We start from the raw sequence: 20,741 nt of genomic DNA, 5'->3' as shown, positions 1-20,741 counted from the left end.
GGAGTAGAATACAGAGTAGAGTAGAATCTATTGAGAATGGAATGGAGTGGGGTGGAGTGGAGTGGAATGAAATGGAACAGAGTAGAATAGAATAGAATAGTAGAATAGAATAGAATAGAATAGAATAGAACAGAATAGAATTCTATATTGGCCAAGTGTCATTGGACACAGAAGGAATTTGTCTTTGGTGGACATGCTCTCAGTGTACATAAAAAAAGAAAAAATACATTTGTCAAGAATCACGAGGTGCAACACTTAATAATTGTCCTAGTGTACAAATAATACAATCAGGAAACAATCATCCTCAATATAAATCATAAGGATACAAGCCACAAGTTGCAGTCGCCCAGTCCTCAGTAAGTCTCCTCTCGCCTTCTACTTTTTCTTAAGATCCGCACACAGCAGCTTCTCCTTCCCGCTATCTCGTGTGCTGACCACTCTACCTGCAGGCCCTTGGATCTGATGACCCTCGTCCCTTCTTTATGGTTCTTATGGACTTCCCCACCTGCTTCCGTCCCACGCGCTCTTCTTGACTTCCTCCTACCACGTTCGGCTGGGTTTTCGTGACCCAGAAAACGCCTTGCCTTGAAAGGAAGTCAACCAACCCAAGAGACCCAGCCACTGCGTCTCCTGCTACGTTATCCACCTCACCACCACCCAGTCATTACCTTTTTTTGCTCTTCCTGTACCACACTGTCCCGGCTCCTTCTGTTTGCAGTAGAGTTAATGTTTACACCTTCCTCGGCTTCTCCAAGGGCCGTTTCCTTCCACTTTGGGCAGGGTGAGCGAGATAAGGATCTTTCTGACCTTTCGGAGGTTTCTCCCATTCCTCCATTGATCCATCCATCCACCTCTCCCTCTAGACACGGGGAGACATCAATCAATGCAGCAGTGAAAGGGCTCCATTGTTTCCAGCTACCAGTTACCGTATTTTTCAGAGTATAAGCTGCCACCTTCCCTCCCCCCAAAAGAGGCGGAAAATTTGAGTGCGTTTTATACACCAAATGTAGTTTTTTCAAAGTTTTTTCCCCAGCTCGAGTGAAGCGCTAACAATCTTCCAGGCTTCCTACTCGCTCTGTAGAAGATTTTTTTTCCAGCCCTAAGTCTTTGCAGGCTTGTATGACGGTCTTGGTATATTCGGGTTTCTTCCCGTGTAGGATTTGGAAATTTCTGGCGACGTTTCGACGAGGTCACACTCATCATCTTCAGGCTGGTGTTTCTGTCCTTGTTCTAAGGCGAACACTGCGAGACCTAGATATATGACCTAGGTATATGTATGTAGATTGTTCTGAGTTCGGGTTTTGCCCCGTGTAATATTTTGAGTGTCTATATGACGTTTCGGTGAAATCACATTCACCATCATCAGGCTGAAGTTGTAAGCTTTGTGCTGCTATAGATACTATATTTACAGCAGCACGAAGCTTATAACTTCAGCCTGATGATGGTGAATGTGATTTCACCGAAACGTCGCATAGACACTCAAAATATCACATGGGGCAAAACCCATACTCAGAACAATCTACATACATATACCCGTGAAAATCTACGAAAACAGGGGGTGGACAAGAAAATGGAAACACCTTGCAGCTCTTCCGTGGAATCCAGATTTGTGAAGCTTCCTTCGAACAGTTTTTGTGGAAACTGGGTTCTGTACGTGTCTATTGAGCTCTGCAGTGATTTTAGGAGTGATTTTAGGAGGTGTGGTCTTGCAATCCGCTCTAACCATTCGCTTTAGAGTCCGACAGTCTCTCTCAGACAACTTCGACTAGAAGGTTATAACCCATTTCCTTAAACTTCTATTAAAAAAAAAGGTAGTTTAAAAAAACATATCAAATAACGGAATTTTTTAAAAAACATTAAAATATGTCAAATGTTGATTGATTTGGACATGTTCAAACATTATGATGCCAAAAAGTCACGTGTTTCCATTTTTTTGTCCACCCCCTGTATATACAAATTACCGAAATCGCTTGCGTGCCAATGTCCTCCCGTGAGATTTTGCGCAGAAGCAAAATCTCACTGAGGCGCATTCATGTGCACGCCGGAAACACATAGCTGTACACACAGGTCCATTTTCTCTACCGGTATGCAGTGCGGCCCGTACTGACTAGCAACCCAATACTGGTATGTGTGTGTGTCTATATGTATGTAAATAAAATCCAGATGGACCTTTATAAGATTTTAGATTTCATACTTTGTATTTTTATTCGAAATGTGATGTGAATGCACCATACAATAAATATACTGCTCAAAAATAAATAAATAAAGGGAACACTCAAAGAACACACCCTAGATCTGAATGAATGAAAAGTTCTCATTGAATACTTTGCACTGTACAAAGTTGAATGTGCACAAAAGCAGGTGAAATTGATTGTCAATCAGTGTTGCTTGCTAAGTGGACAGTTTGATTCCACAGAAGTTTGATTTATACTGTGTTGCTTAAGTGTTCCCTTTATTTTTTTGAGCAGCGTATATAGTAAGTCACCTTCCAGTAACGATTCTATTCCATGCAATGGAAAAGCTTCCTGGACATATTGATCCTTTTCAAACCAAAGAGAGGTTAATTCAGAGGTCTTCAAACTTGGCAACTTTAAGACTTGTGGATTTCCACGCCCAGAATTCTGGGTGTTGAAGTCCACAAGCCTTTTAAGTTGCCAAGTTTGGGTTACCCCTGGGCGAGTAGTTATCAAAAAATGGGAGTTGCCGTTGGAATCCCTGGAAAGCTCTCTGAATGACTTCAGACAGATTTAGTCATCGCTCACTCGGATGTGCCTCGCTTCGCTTTGTGGTTTGGGGCTACGTTTTACTATCAACAGCTTGCACCACACTTTCAAATCCTCAGTTGTCCTTCTTAGCGAGCCATTTAAGTTCCAACTTAAGTTGAACAAGAGAAGTTTTGAAAAGACCAAGAAGGTGTAGTGAGCAAAGCAGCGAAAGAAGTTCTCCAAAGTTCTTGATTTACCGCCTCGAAGGTGGAGTTGGTGAGCGAAAGGGGGCTCGGTTTTGTCCGTACTGTTCTCTACAACAGTGAGTGGGAAGCGAGCTCTGTTCAGTCAAACAGTCCCCAGCGAGGGAGGACTTTGGATTTCATGCTTGGAGATTGGCTCTCCGGTGTCGTCTTCTCTCCACCCATCCAAAACAAACTCGGCCCAGCCGCTCTGTGTTACAGGAAACATCTGCTGGATTGGGAGGGCCCAGGCTGGGTTACTCCAGGGCATTGGCCCAGAGAATCACCCAGAGGCTGAAATGTAAAGCATGTGCAAAACTTTGCTGTTGTCTTTTCCCCACCCGCTTCTTCTACAAGAAGTAGCAAAAAGAAAAGAAAAAGAACAGAAAAGAAGTCAAGAGCAAAAACCGTCTCTTCCTTCGGAGAAAAGGACTGAGTTCAGAAATAACCGTTGTGCTCATCCTGGATTCAGAGAGAAGGACTTCAAAAAACCAGAAGGAATTACTTGCAGTGCCTCCAAAGATAAGTCACAAAACTTGAGAAGATTCTGCAAGATTGTTGTTTTTTTGGAATAAGCATCTGTCGGCTCAAGACGGACTTGCTTGGTGGTTTCTCAGCCAACGGTTTAGAATTGCGAAGATTTGACACCGTTCAATCTCTGGAATTAGAAGCAGGATCCTGTTCGGAGCGTAAATATCGCTTAATCCTGGACACAACTTTTTTTTTTCCCCCAGAGAGCAGAAATGTTGGAGTTCCTCTAACTGTGGGAAGCTTTTGTGAAGTTTGCGTTGAAATAAGGGAGCTGTGTTTGGCTTGAGGTTGGAACGAACGTGGTCTTCTTAAATGGTCCAGGAGAGGGGGATTGCTTTCTTTACCCTCCAAAAAACCCCCACACATGAGTGGATGGGGGAAATTAGTCTAGTTGCCTTCAAGCAGGTGTGCCAACTCTGGTTACTTATTTTGGTGACCGGTTGTGGAAAGTGAAGGACGTTTGTCCAGCGTGCCGGTGAACGCTGAAGAAGGGAAGACGGCGCAGAGGTTATGGAAGTCCTCTCGGAATGTGGGACCCTGTGGAGCCTCCTCTTAGAATCGGAGGACCAGTGTCTGCTGTGCCACTTGAAATGGCTGTGCGACTTCCCCGAAGATGACAGTGATTTGGCCTGGGAAGAAATCCCAACTGTGAGTGGTGCCCTGTCCGGGAGAGGCCTCCTAGAGATGCTCTTCTCCTACTTGCTTAGAAGCAGCTTCTTGTCGATAGGCAGGAGGTTTTGCTAGTTTCCATTCTCTACTATTGCTTCGTGCGTTTACTTGTGGTTAAGGTGGGGGAGAAAATGATGGTGATGATGCGGCTCTTGAAGCAAGGTTTTCTTTTAATAAAAATGTTCAATTATTGTTTGGTCACGATTTGGTGTTAAGGCATCAATCATTGGGATGGAATGGATGGTCTTTCTGCTTGATTCCTGTCCGTCTTTCTTTCTTTCTTTCTTTCTTCCCTTCTTTCTCTCTGTCTCTCTCTCTCCCTCTTCCCTCCCTCCCTCCTTCCCTTCCTTCCTTTCTTTCCTTCTTTCTTTCTTTCCTTCTTTCTTTCTTTCCTTCTTTCTTTCCTTCTTTCTGCCTCTCCCTCTTCCCTCCCTCCCTCCCTTCCTTTCCTTCTTTCTCTGTCTCTCTCTCTCCCTCTTTCATCCCTCCCTCCCTCCCTTCCTTCCTTCCTTCCTTTCTTTCTCTCTCCTCCCTCCATCCTTCCTTTCTTTCTTTTTCTTTCTTTCCTGTCTTTCTCTCTCTCCCTCCCTCTCTTTGTCCTCCCTCCCTCCCTTTTCTTTCTTTCTTTCTTTCTTTCAGTCTGTTTGTTTACATATCAACTGATTTTTCTTTCTTACTTTAAATCTCTTTCTCTCTCCTCTCTCTCTCCCTCTCTTTCCTTCCTCCCTCTCCCTCCTTCTCCCTCCCTCCTTCTTTCTCTCCCTTTCCCCCTCCCTCCCTCCTTCCCTCCCTGGAATTGAGCACATCTTAGGGGAAACTTTGTAGGCAGAGACTAGAGAATCTCCCCCAGTTTGTCACCCTGGTCTTCCTTAGCTCCCTTTCCTTCTAACCAGCTTTCCACTCTCCCCAGGTGTTGAGTCCAACCTACAAACAGCGGAATGAAGACTTCAGGAAACTTTTCAAGCAGCTTCCCGAGACGGAGCGCCTCATTGTTGGTAAGGATGGTTCTTTGCCCAGAAAGAAAAAAATGTTTCCATTCCGCCCTCTCTCGTGTAAGTGCATTCAAGATATCAAGCAGTTTGGTCGTCTGGTTTGAGTCAGCATATCAAAGTGCCCCCAACGATGCTTTTTCCAAAAGGCAGCTGGAATTTCTTGGGGGTTTTCCTTGAAAATGTTTCACTTCTCATTTGAGAAGCTTCCCCAGAACAAAACCCCCCAAGAAAGTCCAGCTGCCTTTTGAAAAATCACCTTTGGGATAACCATGACCTGGATGATTAAGAATCTCCTTATCCAAGGCTGGAGATTTTGAACACTGAACTTCTTTTAAAAACTTTTGAAAACTAAACTTCCAACTTCTTTGATTGGAGACAAGATAATACTGGATCCACATTTGTTGCTGACTAGAGCCTCCTTATAGACTTTTGCCTGAAACAAAAAAAAGAAGAAGTTATGATTAGTTCAATATTTAAAACAAATCCAGAAAAAAAAAATTCATTTCCTTATTTAAGGAAAATTTGGCCTCCGAAGTGTTAAAGTCAGAGATTTGAACCTTTTGCTCCCTAACAATTGTTATCGCCTAATTAGCTCAAAGTCTGAATCAATAGTACATTTCTGTGACTTTTTAAAGGCAAGTTTACTTAATTGAAGGAGGAACTTTACTTCCAGTGGCAGGGAAAAGGAAGTTTTATGTTAGCCAACTTAATGACAACTAAGCGTAACTAATTAGAAAACTCTAGTAGATTAAAATTGGAGTGCAACTTAGATCATTGTACTATTGTTTTTTAAGTGATAAATATTTGTATATTGATTCTTATTGAAGGTGTATGTGATGTATTCTTTTATGTTATAGATGTGGAGGAGAAAAATAAAAAAAATTAAAAAGGAAAGAAAAGAAAGAAAACTAGTAGTAAAAGAAGAAGTAGTGTTGTTTTTTATCCATGACAATGCAAAGGGCCAAACTTGGCAAAACTTCATCTAAATCCATCAACAATTAACAGCAAAGATTTTATTCTTTAGTGGATCTTACTGGTGTAATATCTTGGCTGCCAAAATGTACACCAGGATTGGATGTCAGCGAAGAATGAGTTGTCTCTATGTCTTTGTTAGCAAAAACTTCAGAAGAAAAGGATTTAGGGGTAGTGATTTCTGACAGTCTCAAAATGAGTGAACAGTGAAGTCAGGTAGGTAAAGCAAGTAGGATGCTTGGCTGCATAGCTAGAGGTATAACAAGCAGGAAGAGGGAGATTGTGATCCCGCTATATAGAATGCTGGTGAGACCACATTTGGAATACTGTGTGTTCAGTTCTGGAGACCTCACCTACAAAAAGATATTGACAAAATTGAACGGGTCCAAAGACGGGCTACAAGATTGGTGGAAGGTCTTAAGCATAAAACGTATCAGGAAAGACTTACCGTAATGAACTCAATCTGTAGAGTCTGGAGGACAGAAGGAAAAGGGGAAACATGATCGAAACATTTAAATATGTTAAAGGGTTAAATAAGGTCCAGGAGGGAAGTGTTTTTAATAGGAAAGTGAACACAAGAACAATGGGACACAATCTGAAGTTAGTTGGGGGAAAGATCAAAAGCAACATTAGAAAATATTATTTTACTGAAAGAGTAGTAGATCCTTGGAACAAATTTCCAGCAGACGTGGTAGATAAATCCACAGTAACTGAATTTAAACATGCCTGGGATAAACATATATCCATCCTAAGATAAAATACAGAAAATAGTATAAGGGCAGACTAGATGGACCATGAGGTCTTTTTCTGCCGTCAGTCTTCTATGTTTCTATGTTTCTTTGACTGCTAACACTATCTGGATTTCTGCAGCCAGACCTATCTGTTTCCAACGGCTGTGACATCTAGATTAACCCTCAGATACTTCTTGTTTTTAGAAGTTATGCATGCTCAAGTGTGAAAAATAGGCAGCTTGAATTAATTGTTGTAGCTTGAATTAATGTTGATTCAAAACAGCAAGAAAGCTGCTTTGGTTCCATCCAATCTTGTTTGGAGAACTGGTTTGGAACAACCTTTGACCAGGAAGAGGAAGAAGTGTTTATCTATGGATTATCAAGAGAGTTCCCACTTTATGATCTTCTTACTTAATTGTTGTTGTCGTTAGTTGCGTAGTCGTGTGTAACCCAGACGACCTATGGATAATGTCCCTCCAGGGCTTCCTGCCCTCTACCATCCATTGGAATCCATTGAGACTCATGCCGACTGCTTCAGTGACTAAATCCGGCTACCTCATTTGCAAGAATGTCTCAACTGGGCGTGATCTCTGCTTGGCCACGCCCCCAAACTGGCTCTTTGAAAGGCGCCATAAATGCCGCCATCTTGTTTTTGGCTTCCGCACTTGCGCAAAAGCTTGGTTTTTGGCACTACACTGACAAAATTCACTTACCAGTCAGGTCCCACAGAGTTGGCCTTCTCCAGGTCCTGTCAAGCAGACAATGTCGACTGGTGGGGCCTAGGAGAAGAGCCTTCTCTGTGGCGGCCCCGGCCCTATGGAACAAACTCCCTTCAGAGATTTGTACTGCCCCCATTCTCCCCGCCTAAGGTTCTGGAAACTCACCTTTGTTGACAGGTCTGGGGTCACTGAGCTGCTGATATCTAGTCCCAGCCAATTATTGAATCTATGTATGGATGTGATTGATTAATGTTAAGTATTGGGGTTTTAAGACAGTATTTTAAATGTAGATTTTAGTGTAGGTTTTTAATGTGCTTTGCATAACTTTGCTGTAAGGCGCCTTGAGTCTCAAGAGAAGGGCGGCATAGAAATGGAAGGAAGGGAAGAAGGAAAGAAGGAAGGAAGGAATAGGGAGGAAGGGAGAAAGAAAGAAAAGAAGGAATAGGGAGGAAGGAAGGAATGGGAAGAAAGGAAGGAATAGGGGGAAGGAAGGAATAGGAAGGAAGGAAGGGAAGAAGGAAGGAAGGAATAGGAAGGAAGGAAGGAATAGGAAGGAAGGAAGGGAAGAAGGAAGGAAGGAATAGGGGGAAGGAAGGAAGGAATAGGAAGGAAGGAAGGGAAGAAGGAAGGAAGGAATAGGAAGGAAGGAAGGAATAGGGGGAAGGAAGGAAGAAATAGGAAGGAAGGAAGGGAAGAAGGAAGGAAGGAAGGAATAGGAAGGAAGGAAGGAATAGGGGGAAGGAAGGAAGGAATAGGAAGGAAGGAAGGGAAGAAGGAAGGAAGGAATAGGAAGGAAGGAAGGAATAGGGAGGAAGGAAGGAAGGAAGGAAGGAAGGAACGAACGAACGAACAAACAAACAAACAAACAAACAAACAAATTGTTATATATTGTACTATTACTGTTGTGAGCCGCCCCAAGACTACGGAGAGGGCGGCATACAAATCTAATAAATAATAATAATAATCACTTAGCCATATAAATTTGTGGTCGCAATGAAATGTATTATTCTCCCTGGTGCAATCTCTATAGTCTGCCCATGATCTTCGTGATGGACCCCTATTTAAAAGATGCTTAAACAATTCCCGCTGCCAAAAAATATTCTTTTTCCCTTCTACCCCGTTCTTTATCTTTCCCAAATTTGTTTTTCCCTTGTCGTTGTTTAGACTGCGAGCAACCCGACATGCCTCTGTTGACTTTCCACGGCGTGCAGCATCACCCAGTTCTATTTAGGTTCTTTATAAATATTTATGTCCTTTTCGCTGCCTCGTGTCACTCCCTCGCCCCTTTCCTTCCAGATTACTCCTGTGCCCTTCAAAGAGATATTCTCCTGCAAGGTCGACTCTACCTCTCTGAAAACTGGATCTGTTTCTATAGCAACATCTTCCGCTGGGAAACCTTGGTGAGTGGTCCTCTCCAGCCCAGCCCAGCCCACCTCATTGACTTCCCCTGGAAGTTTGCATTTGCTCCCCAGATAACTTTGTTGCTTGTGTCTTTATGGTTGATATTGTTTTATTTAGTTTCCTAGTACATTTATGTGGATTCTACCATTAAGTGTTGTGTCTTATGATTTGTGATGAACCCGTTTTTATGATGACTACAGTCATTGTTTATCACGGATAGCTTTTATGTACAATGAGAGCTTATGCAGAGACAAATTCTTTGTAGGTCCAATCACACTTGGCCAGTAAAGATTTCTCTTCTCTCCTCTCCTCTCCTCTCCTCTTCTCATCACTTCTCTTCTCTCCCCTCCTCTTTTCTCTTCTCTCTTCTCTCCTCTTCTCTCCTCTTCTCTCTTCTCTCTCCTCTCCTCTTTTCTCTCTTCTCTTCTCTTCTCTTCTCTCCCCTCCTCTTTTATCTTCTTTCTTCTCTCTCCTCTCCTCTTTTCTCTTCTTTCTTCTCCTCTCTTCTCTCTTCTCCTCTCTTCTCTCCTCTCTTCTCTTCTCTCCTCTCCCCTCCTCTTTTCTCTCCTCTCTCCTCTCCTCTCCTCTTTTCTCTTCTCTCCTCTCCTCTTCTCTCTCCTCCTCTTTTCTCTCCTCTCTCTCCTCTCCTCTCTTTTCTCTTCTCTCTTCTCTTCTCTTCTTGACTCTCCCCTCCCTTCCCCTCCTACTCTACTCTTTATTTTTCATTCCAATATTTCTTCTCTCCCCTCCCCTCCTCTCCTCCCATCTCCTCCTCCCATCTCCTCCTCTCCTCTCCTCTCCTTTCCTCTCTATTCTTTTCCAACATTTCTTCTCTTCTTTCCTCTCCTCCTCTTCATTCTTCATTCCAATTTCTCTTCCCTCCCCTCCCCTCCCCTCCTCCCCACCCCACTCTTCTCGTTTCACCCTTCATGACGCTTCTGACCATTGATCTGTTGGTATAGTTGACCGTCCGTTTGAAGGACATCTGCACCATGACCAAGGAGAAGACTGCACGGCTCATTCCTAACGCGATCCAAGTTTGCACAGACACTGAAAAGGTACGTTCTTCCAATCTTCCCTCTTGGACAATGGAAAGAGCAGATGACTTCTCTGAAGGACAAATCTGGGGCTTGACAAAAAACCAGGGAACCAGGGATAGGACTGAAGCTGCGTTAAATTCTCACAGTCAAGTAGATCAACCGCGGCGGAAAGTTGGTCTAGAAACACGCATGGCTGGTTTTTTTGTGAAGCAGCTTAGAGCTCTTGTAGTAGGACCTTCTGACCTTCTTTGGACTTGTTGCTTCCACCAGTTAAACAAGTTATTTTCCTCCTCAAAGGTTAGAGACAAAGCAACACCTTGCAAAACTTGTTTACTAGTGGCAAAACCGGGGCACGGGCAGCCAAACACGTCTCCACCCTGAAGAGACTTCCTGCTTATCTTTTATCCCCAGAGCCTTTATCTTATCTAGATCAGGGATGTCAAACTCAATTTCATTGAGAGATGGATCAGCAACATAGAAACATGTCGTTTGGCGGGACCCAGGGGAAGAGCCTTCTCTGTGGCGGCCCCAACCCTTTGGAACCAACTCCCCCCAGATATCAGAGTTGCCCCCACCCTCCTAGCCTTTCGTAAGCTCCTTAAAACCCACCTCTGTCGTCAGGCATGGGGGAATTGATACTTTCCCTCCCCCTAGGCTTATAAAATTTATGCATGGTATGCTAGTATGTATGATTGGTTTCTAAACTGGGGTTTTCAATTAATTTAAATATTAGATTTGTTTACATTGTATTATTGTTGCTGTGAGCCGCCCCGAGTCTGCGGAGAGGGGCGGCATACAAATCTGATAGATAGGTAGGTAGGTAGGTAGGTAGGTAGGTAGGTAGATAGATAGATAGATAGATAGATAGATAGATAGATAGATAGATAGATAGATAGATAGATAGATAAATAAAAACATGGAAAGACTTAATGAACTCAACCTGTATAGTCTGGAGGACAGAAGGAAAAGGCGGGACATGATCGAAACATTTCAATAAGTCAAAGGGTTAAATAAGGTTCAGGAGGGAAGTATTTTTAATAGGAAAGTGAACACAAGAACAAGAGGGCACAACCTGAGGTTAGTTGGGGGAAAGATCAAAAGCAACCTGAGAAAATATTATTTTACTGAAAGAGTAGTAGATCCTTGGAACAAACTTCCAGCAGACGTGGTTGGTAAATCCACAGTCTCTGAATTTAAACATGCCTGGGATAAACATAGATCCATCCTAAGATAAAATACAGAAAATAGTATAAGGGCAGACTAGATGGACCATGAGGTATTTTTCTGCCGTCAGTCTTCTATGTTTCTATCTTTTAACACCTAATTCCTGATTTATCTCACCTCTCAATTTTTATTTTTTATTTATTTTGCTTTTCCCAGCACTTTTTCACTTCCTTTGGTGCCCGGGATAGGACGTATATGATGATGTTCCGCCTCTGGCAGAATGCCCTCCTTGAAAAGGTAAGGAAGTATCGATTTAATCGTTATTTATCACAGGTATTTGCTGCCCATCTTGCAGATTCGGGCTTTCAAAAAGCAGTTGGTTTTTCTTGCAAGGAGCTGTTTCCTTTTCAGATAGACCGCTGAATTCTGTCCTTATGCGTTGGTTCTCTTATGTTGCACCATGGGTTTGTGTAGTGTCTGTTTTGTTTCCCCCAATGTATGCATCTGTATGTCAGCATTCCAAATAGCGTCCGACAAATAAGTCAGAGTCCAACTTTGCCTTCTTCAATGTTCCAATCCAATTTATTAACAAAGCCATGTTAGCACCACTGGAGAAACCTGGGTTAGAGTTCATTTCCTTGCTGCTCCATCACACGAACCATACATCTTCCGCCAGCATATCTTGCAACTCCCAAAAAACGTATCAGGAAAGATTTCATGAACTCAATCTGTATATTCTGGAGGACAGAAGGGAAAGGGGGGGACATGATCAAAACATTTAAATGTGTCAGAGGGTTAAATAAGGTTCAGGAGGGAAGTGTTATTAATAGGAAAGTGAACACAAGAACAAGGGGGCACAATCTAAAGTTAGTTGGGGAAAAGATCAGAAGCAACAGGAGGAAATATTATTTGACTGAAAGAGTAGTAGATCCTTGGAACAAACTTCCAGCAGACGTGGTAGGTAAATCCACAGTCACTGAATTTAAATATGCCTGGGATAAACATAGATCCATCCTAAGATAAAATACAGAAAATAGTATAAGGGCAGACTAGATAGATCATGAGGTCTTTTTCTGCCGTCAGTCTTCTATGTTTCTGTGTTTCTATCAGCAAAATAAATAAAATACTTGGAAGTGATCTGATTACTCCTAAAATTACTATATAATTTCATCTGTAACTTGTTCCTTGTATCCTAAGATTTTTATTAGTATTGATTGTTTCTTCATTGCTTAATTGACCCATATGACAATCATTAAGTGTTGTACTACATGATTCTTGACAAATGTCTCTTTTTCTTTTGTGTATGTTGAGAGCATATGCACCAAGACAAATTCCTTGTGTGTCCAATCACACTTGGCCAATAACATTCTATTCTATTCTATTCTATTCTATTCAATTCCATTCCTTCTGTTCTGTTCTATTCTATTCTATTCCATTCCATTCCTTCTGTTCTATTCTATTCCATTCCGTGCTGTTCTGTTCTATTCTATTCTATTCCATTCCATTACATTCCATTCCTTCTGTTCTGTTATATTCTATTCTATTCCATTCCGTGCTGTTCTGTTCTATTCTATTCTATTTCATTCCATTCCATTCCATGCTCTTCTGTTCTGTTCTATTCTATTCTATTCTATTCCATTCCATTCCATTCCATTCCATGCTATTCTATTCCATCCCATCCCATCCCATCCCATCCCATCCACATAGCTGCTCAGTTTGGGTTCCAAGAACGCATTTTCCCTTCCTTTTTTCTTCCCCCTTCGATGTGGGTTTAAACCTTTTTCACCTGCTAATTTTTTTTTTTAAGTAACACCCATTTGCAAGCCTTGTAGTCATCTCTAATGCCCTCTAGGAATGAATCAACACACACATACATGCACACAAACACAGCACAGCTGCAATTCAAATTGTTTTTGTTCCTGGATAATTATCATATGCATTTAAAAAAAACTAAACGCGGAGGAGGAAGAGCCGAGACTGCAGATCCATTGTGGGTGGCTTCCTGCAAGATGGTGGGTTGAAGATGAGGTTTCCAATGTGATGTTGGCATGCCGCAAACATATATATTTTTCCTCTTCTTTGCAAATCCACACACTTCACAACATCCATTTGGGTAGCCCTGTCCCAAAGGGGCTTTTTCAAGAGGCAACTGATTTTTCTTCTAAGATACTTTGCTTATCATCCCAAGGAGCATCTTCTGTTCTGTTGCGTAGATAAATGTCTATGGATCTTCTCCGTCGTCCAAGTTGCGGTTATCCCAAAGATGCTTTTATCCAGGGGCAACTGGACATCATTAAAGGAAAAAAACAGGAACTCCAGTTGCCTCTTGAAAAAACACCTTTGGGACAATCGTGACTTGGATAACCCGAGAAAGTATGTAGACATTTGGGTAACCATGTTCTTAAGGTCCGTAGACATTTGGGTACCACACTGTTCACTCAAAATGGGTGAACAGCGCGGTCAGGCAGTAGGGAAAGCAAGTCGAATGCTTGGCTGCATAGCTAGAGATATAACAAGCAGGAAGAGGGAGATTGTGACCCCGCTGTATAGAGTGTTGTGAGACCACATTTGGAATACTGTGTCCAGTTCTGGAGACCTCACCTAAAAAGAGAGATGGATAAAATTGAATGGGTCTAAAGACGGGCTACAAAAATGGTGGAAGGTCTTAAGCATAAAACTTTCCAGGAAAGACTTAATGAACTCAATCTGTATAGTCTGGAGGACAGAAGGGGGAACATGATCAAAACATTTAAATACGATAAAGGGTTAAATAAGGTCTACGGAAAGGAGTGGCATGCAAATCTAATAAATAATAATAATAATAATAATAATAATAATAATAATAATAATAATGTTCATGAGAGAAGTATTGTTAATAGGAAAGTGAATACTAAATCGTCTGCATAGGCCTGTATTTTAAATTCTTGTTTTCTAACCTTCAAACCTGTAATCTTTGAGTTTGTTCTTATTTGGTTTAACATTGTTTCGACGGATAATATATATAAAACTGGAGATAGCGGACAACCTTGACGTACCCCTTTCCAAATTTGGAATGGTTCCGTTAGTTCACCATTAATTATAATTTTTGCAGATAGGGTATGGTATATTGTTTGTATCATTCGGGTAAATTTGGGGCCAAATTTCATTTTTTGTATTAATTCAAATATGAATTCCCATCTCAAATTATCGAATGCTTTCTGGGCATCTAAGAACATAAGGGCTAGTTGTCTCGTAGAATTCTAACACATCCAATATTGTTCTTATATAGTAACTGAATTTAAACATGCCTGGGATAAGCCTATATCCATCCTAAGATAAAATGCAGGAAGTAGTATAAGGGCAGATTAGATGGACCATGAGGTCTTTTTCTGCCGTCAATCTTCTATGTTTCTTCTATGTTTAAAGAAAAACCAGGAAGTCCAGTTGCCTCTTGAAAAAGCACCTTTGGGACAACCATGACTTGGATTACCGAGAAGGTCCATAGTCATTTGGGTAGCCATGTTCTTAAAGCTCATACAAGCAAAGTATGACAATTGCTTTCCATGGGAGAAACTGAGTTGTTGCTTCGTTCCTCTCCAGCCCTTGTGTCCAAAGGAGCTTTGGCATTTTGTACATCAGTGTTACGGCAACGAGCTGGGGTTGACGAGCGATGATGAAGATTACGTTCCTCCTGACGAAGATTTCAACACTATGGGGTGAGCACAATATTTATGGGACCGTCTCTTGCCACATACCTCACAGAGACCTATAAGAGCACACAGAGTTGCACTCCTTCAGCCAAGCTGGCAGGACCGCGGGAGAGGGCCTTCTCTGTTGCTGCCCCGGCTCTATGGAGTCAACTCCACCCTGATGTCTGTAAAGTAAAAAAACCAACAACAATTGACACTTCTCTGGTTTCTCTCTTTGGTGGTCTTAGCTGTAATGTGAGGTTGAATGCTTTTATTCCACAAGGTTTGCTCTTCAGTGCTTGATAATCCCTTCTTAGAGGGATTGATCCAATTCACCCAGATTTTGCTTGGTTTTTTTAAAGTTACTGCGAGGAGATCCCAGCGGAAGAAAATGATGTCAACGACAGTTCCTCCAAAAGTAGCATGGAGGTCAAAGCTGAAGTGAGCCCTCAGCTTCCCAAGAAGTCTCTTACCAACAGCAGCATGTTGACTCCTACTGCAAACAATGACGCTCCGATCCTGGTAGGCCTTTCTTCCCTTCGTGTTTTTTTTAAATCTCTAAATTGCACTTTGGAAGAGATTTTTTAAATCTCTAATTTGCATCTTATGGAGTCTACCAATGATGGATTTTAAATTTGGGTTTTGGTTTCCAAACGCTCACATCAAAAGAAGCTGGGCCCCAGTTTTAGTACTGGAGAAAGAACTACTACTAAGTAGTAGCAGTAGCAGTAGCAATAACAGTTGTTGTTGTTGTTGTTGTTGGTGGTGGTGGTGCTGCTCCTCTTCCTCTTCTTCTTCCACTTCTCCCCCCCTCCTCCTTTTCTTCTTCTTCTTCTTCTTCTTCTTCTTCTTCTTCTTCTTCTTCTTCTTCTTCTGCTTCTTCTTCTCCTCCTCCTCCTCCTCCTCCTCTTCCTCCTCCTCCTCCTTCGCCTCCTCCTCCTCCTCCTCTCCTCCTCCTCTCCTTCTCCTTCTTCTTCTTCTTCTTCTTCTTCTTCTTTTTCTTCTCCTCCTCCTTCTCCTCCTCCTCCTCCTCTCCTCCTCCTCTCCTTCTCCTCCTCCTCCTCCTCCTCCTCCTCCTCCTCTCCTCCTCCTCCTCCTTCTTCTTCTTTTTCTTCTTCTTTTTCTCCTTCTCCTTCTGCTTCTGCTTCTCCTTCTCCTTCCTTCTCCTCCTCTTTCTCCCCCTCCCCTTCCTCTTCCTCTCCTCCCCCCTTCTTCCTTCTCCCTCTTTAATCCTCTTCCTCTTCCCTCCAGCTTTCCCAAGCTAACCGTGATCTATCTTCTTCCTGTCTTTTTTAGTATGATGGGGTAGTTCCTGAAGAAGAAGAGGTTCTGGACACACTGGCCGAGAAGGAGATGACAATTGCCAATCTCATCGGAGACAAGATTGACATTATCGCCCCTGTGACTTCTCCTTCTCTGGATTTTAATGACAATGAGGACATTCCAACGGAACTCAGTGATTCCTCCGAGACTCATGATGAAGGTGCTTGGCTGGCCTCCACAGGTGTCATGGTGGGGCTAGGGGTTATTGCCCTTCTGTGTGTCTTATGCATGTTCAATACCAGAGTTGACCCAGTTGAGTTGGCCCAGAATTCCCCGTCATTTCATATTCAACATCTCTGTATTCTCATCTTAGTTTTCTTCTGAGAAACACAAAATCCCCTCTGGGCACGATGAGTATATATATCTGCTGAATATAACTCCGCATTGGCAACAGGAAAGGCCTCAGTAAACCCTCCATTCAGTTTCCCCGACTCTATCCCACAAGGGATTATGGGGTGATTAAAAGATGATGATGATGATGATGATGATGATGATGATGATGTCTTGAAGGCCTCTAAAGCTTTTATGCATTTATTAATTCGACTTCTATGCCACATCAGTGTTGTTCTGTTGGGCTCTCTGGTAGAATCCTCCCAAAAATTCACAAGTACAAATTTCAGACACACACACTCAAAACAATGTTCTTTATAATGGAAATTCACTTAAACCAAGCCCTCTTTTGTTATAGCAAAGAGCACTCGTCTCCAAACAAACTGGTAATTTATACAAGTCCCTTATCAGTCCGGTGATACTTAGCTTGCAGCTGTGAGGCAATTCACAGTCCTTCTTTCACAAAGTGACACACAATTTGCTCTGGTTTAGTTTCAAAGCAGGGAAAAATCAGCACACAAAAAGTCAAAGTCAGTAAAGCAGTCACGAAACACAACGATCAGATAATCCTCCACAATGGCAAAACCCACAGGCTGCTATTTATAGCAGCCTCACTAATTACCACAGCCCCACCCAACCACAGGTGGCCTCATTTTCTTTGATAATAATCTCTCAGTTGTTGCTGCCTATGCATCGCTCTCCGCATGCGTGGCTGTATCATTAACTCTTGTTCTGAATCCAAGGAGGAGCTAGATAATTGATCTCCTTCTGAGCTGTCTGCCACACTCTCCTCCTCCCTGTCACTCATGTCTTCTTGGTCAGAGGAGCCTTCCTCATCAGATTCCACTGGGGGCAAAACAGGCCTGCAGCATGTGGATGTCTCCCCCACACCCACAGTCCTTGGGGCAGGAGCTGGGCCAGAGCTAACCACAACAAGTGTTATATACAGTGGTACCTCTACTTAAGAACTTAATTCGTTCCGTGGTTCTTAAGTAGAAAGGTTTGTAATTAGAAGCAATGTTTCCCATAGCAATCAATGTAAAAGCAAATAATGCTTTTACATTGTTCAAACCCATTAGGAAAGAAATAAAAGCTCGTAATTTGGGTGGGAGGAGGAAGAAGAAGAAGAAGAGGAGGAGGAGGACAGTCGCTGCCGAAGGAAGAAGGTGAGGGGAATCAAAATAATCCAAAACTTTAAGGCTTAAAAAAAAATAGAGGGACTCTGAGGTGGCCAGGAGGATCACGTGCCTCCCATACACTGCGCCAGAGAAAGAAACCCAGGCGAATGGCAGGAAACTGGCCGGGCCTTCGTGCCGCTCTCAAATTTCCTGGGAAATTTTTATGGGCTCGGGTTCTTAAGTAGAAAAAGGTTCTTAAGAAGAGGCGAAAAAATCTTGAACACCCGGTTCTTATCTAGAAAAGTTCTTAAGTAGAGGCGTTCTTAAGTAGAGGTACCACTGTACTTTATAGGGAGTTAAAATCCTGTTTATTGCTTTGCCAAGACACAACTCCAAGGAATCTGACCTGCTGGCTTTTTCCACTTTGTTCTTCAGGGGAAGTCCAGGCCTTTTATGAAGATCTGAATGGGCGGCAATACATGAACGAAGTCTTCAACTTTAGTGTGGACAAGCTCTATGATCTGCTCTTCACAAACTCTCAGTTCTTAAGGGATTTCATGGAGCAACGGCGGTTTTCTGGTAAGCCCTCAATATCAGATATGGGTAGTCCTCGATCTAAAACCATTGTTTCAGTGATTGTTACAAAATGTGACTTCATGATCATTTTTTCACACCTATCACCATATGATCTGCATGATCAACATTTGGACCAGGGGTGAAATGCTACAGGTTTGGACTGGTTCACCCTGAACCCGTAGTCAAAATGCTACGAACTGGTAGTACAAAAAAAATGCTTTAAAAAAGCTTTTTTTTAAAAAGGGTTTGAACCAGTAGTTTAAAAATGCTTTTAAAAAGTTATTTAAAAAGTTCTGATGATCAGCTATGACAATAAGCTGTGTCGCGTGATCGTCGAAACGTTTTAAAAACACTTTTTAAAGCATTATTTTATTACCAGTTCTGCAGAATAAGAAGTAAATATGCTTAAAAAGTTTTTTAAAAAGTTTTTTTGCCGAGAGGCAAAAGGAAGCATTAAGCTCCTCCCAATATGTTACACACACAGGATATAGTTTGTCGGCTATGAAAAAATTGATTAATTGCCTTGGAAATGGCCCTGGGTTAGGCCAAGAGGCAAAAGAAAGCATTAAGCTCCTCCCATATTTGGGTATACCAGGGAGATTCAACAATTCAATCACCCTTGTATATACGTCACATGTTTTTGCTGAATTTTTAAAATTAAGTGAGACTAGGATATATATATATTAAGGGATTGGATACTGTAGCCTAGATGATAATTCTCTACCTTACAAGGCAAAGGTTGCAGGTTCAAGTCCCAGTGGGTATGGCTAGCTGATGAGGCCAAAATAAGGCTGAAATAGATCTATCATAGTTTCCCTTAATTTTCAAATTCAGCAAAAAAAACATGTGATATATATATATATATAATAACAACGAAATCTCACTTTTTTCTGTACTTTCTCTATCATCATTTCTCTGACAATATTAAAAAGATGTCGCTGTAGAAAAATACATGTTTCCCTGTTTACGCAATTAGCATTGGATTATTTCTTCAGGAAGCTCAGTTTATTCTAAAAGGGATTAACAAATTGGACTTCAGAGATGGAATCAGCTTTCCGTTTATTCTGGTGGATTTCCCAGAGAAATGCAATCCTCTGAGAAAGTTTAAGCAAGTTGCTTAAAATCCTCTTAGGTTCTTTAAGTCCCTGGACACAATCAACATTATTATTTAACTATCGTATTTTTCAGAGTATACGACACACCTTTTTCTCCCCTAAAAGAGGCTGAAAATCTGTGTGTGTCTTTTGCTCTGAATGTAGCTTTTTGCAGGCTTTTTTCATTGCTGTTTGCTCTGAAGAATGTTTTTTTCAGCCCTAAAGTAATGAGGTGCTAACGATCTTCCCTAGTCTTCTTGGCTTGCAGGCTTTTTTTTCATTGCTACTCTCTCTGAAGAATGTTTATTTCAGCCCTAAGTATTTGCAGCCTTTTTTCATTGCTACTCTCTCTGAAGAATGTTTTTTTCAGCCCTAAGTTTTTGCAGCCTTTTTTCATTGCTACCTACTCTGAAGAGTGTTTTTTTCAGCCCTAAAGTAACGAGGTGCTAATGATCTTCCCTAGTCTTCCTGGCTTGCAGGCTTTTTTTTCATTGCTACTCTCTCTGAAGAATGTTTTTTCAGCCCTAAGTACTTGCAGCCTTTTCAAGTTTCAAGTTTCAAGTTTTATTGGATTTATATGCCGCCCCTCTCCGAAAACTAAAGTAACGAGGTGCTAATGATCTTCCCTAGTCTTCCTGGCTTGCAGGCTTTTTTTTCATTGCTACTCTCTCTGAAGAATGTTTTTTCAGCCCTAAGTACTTGCAGCCTTTTCAAGTTTCAAGTTTCAAGTTTTATTGGATTTATATGCCGCCCCTCTCCGAAAACTAAAGTAACGAGGTGCTAATGATCTTCCCTAGTCTTCCTGGCTTGCAGGCTTTTTTCTCATTGCTACTCTCTCTGAAGAATGTTTTTGCAGCCCTAAGTTTTTGCAGCCTTTTTTCATTGCTACCTACGCTGAAGAGTGTTTTTTCAGCCCTAATGTAACGTGGTGCTAATGATCTTCCCTAGTCTTCCTGGCTTGCAGGCTTTTTTTTTCATTGCTACTCTCTCTGAAGAATGTTTTTGCAGCCCTAAGTTTTTGCAGCCTTTTTTCATTGCTACCTACGCTGAAGAGTGTTTTTTCAGCCCTAATGTAACGTGGTGCTAATGATCTTTCTGGCTTGCAGGCTTTTTTTCATTATTACTCTCTTTGAAGAAGGTTTTTTCCAGCCCTAAATCCAGCCCTAAATCTTTGCAGGCTTTTTTCATTGCTACTTGCTCTGAATAAGGCTTTTTACAGCCCTAACCAGGGGTTAAAATAATGTGCTGAAGCTGGTCAGACTAAGGACAGTAGTAGGCAGATACTTTCCCCTATTTTCCTCCCCCAAAACTAAGGTGTGTTTTATACTTCGATTTGTTTTATATTCTGAAAAATACGGTATTTACGGTCTTTTAATTTGCTGAAGCAAATTAAAGTCTTGCAAAAGACACTTAAGTATCATTCCAATGGTGCTTCTCAAAAGGAAACTGGACTTCATTTTTCCTTG

At 41.8% G+C, this 20,741-nt stretch overlaps 1 protein-coding gene across 9 annotated transcripts in view; it reads left to right on the top strand.

Moving 5' to 3' along the window:
• GRAMD1B (GRAM domain containing 1B) overlaps positions 1–20,741 on the top strand; it is a 169,397-nt gene that overhangs the window by 127,605 nt on the left and 21,051 nt on the right. For 5 of the 9 annotated variants that reach the window (XM_070765666.1, XM_070765664.1, XM_070765665.1 and 2 more), the window contains 8 exons: positions 5,058–5,142; positions 8,858–8,961; positions 9,925–10,020; positions 11,383–11,463; positions 14,746–14,861; positions 15,197–15,356; positions 16,131–16,338; positions 18,041–18,184. In XM_070765666.1, the coding sequence (XP_070621767.1) occupies positions 5,058–5,142; positions 8,858–8,961; positions 9,925–10,020; positions 11,383–11,463; positions 14,746–14,861; positions 15,197–15,356; positions 16,131–16,338; positions 18,041–18,184 (994 nt within the window). Of the gene's footprint in view, positions 1–2,742; positions 4,127–5,057; positions 5,143–8,857; positions 8,962–9,924; positions 10,021–11,382; positions 11,464–14,745; positions 14,862–15,196; positions 15,357–16,130; positions 16,339–18,040; positions 18,185–20,741 lie in introns of those variants that run through there. The other 4 variants (XM_070765670.1, XM_070765663.1, XM_070765667.1 and 1 more) reach the window with 3 other exon arrangements.

Source organism: Erythrolamprus reginae, chromosome 12 (genome assembly GCF_031021105.1).
Source record: "Erythrolamprus reginae isolate rEryReg1 chromosome 12, rEryReg1.hap1, whole genome shotgun sequence".
Lineage (NCBI taxonomy): Eukaryota > Metazoa > Chordata > Lepidosauria > Squamata > Dipsadidae > Erythrolamprus > Erythrolamprus reginae.
Note: the sequence above shows the minus strand (reverse complement) of the source record. Positions and strands in the feature narration are given on the sequence as shown.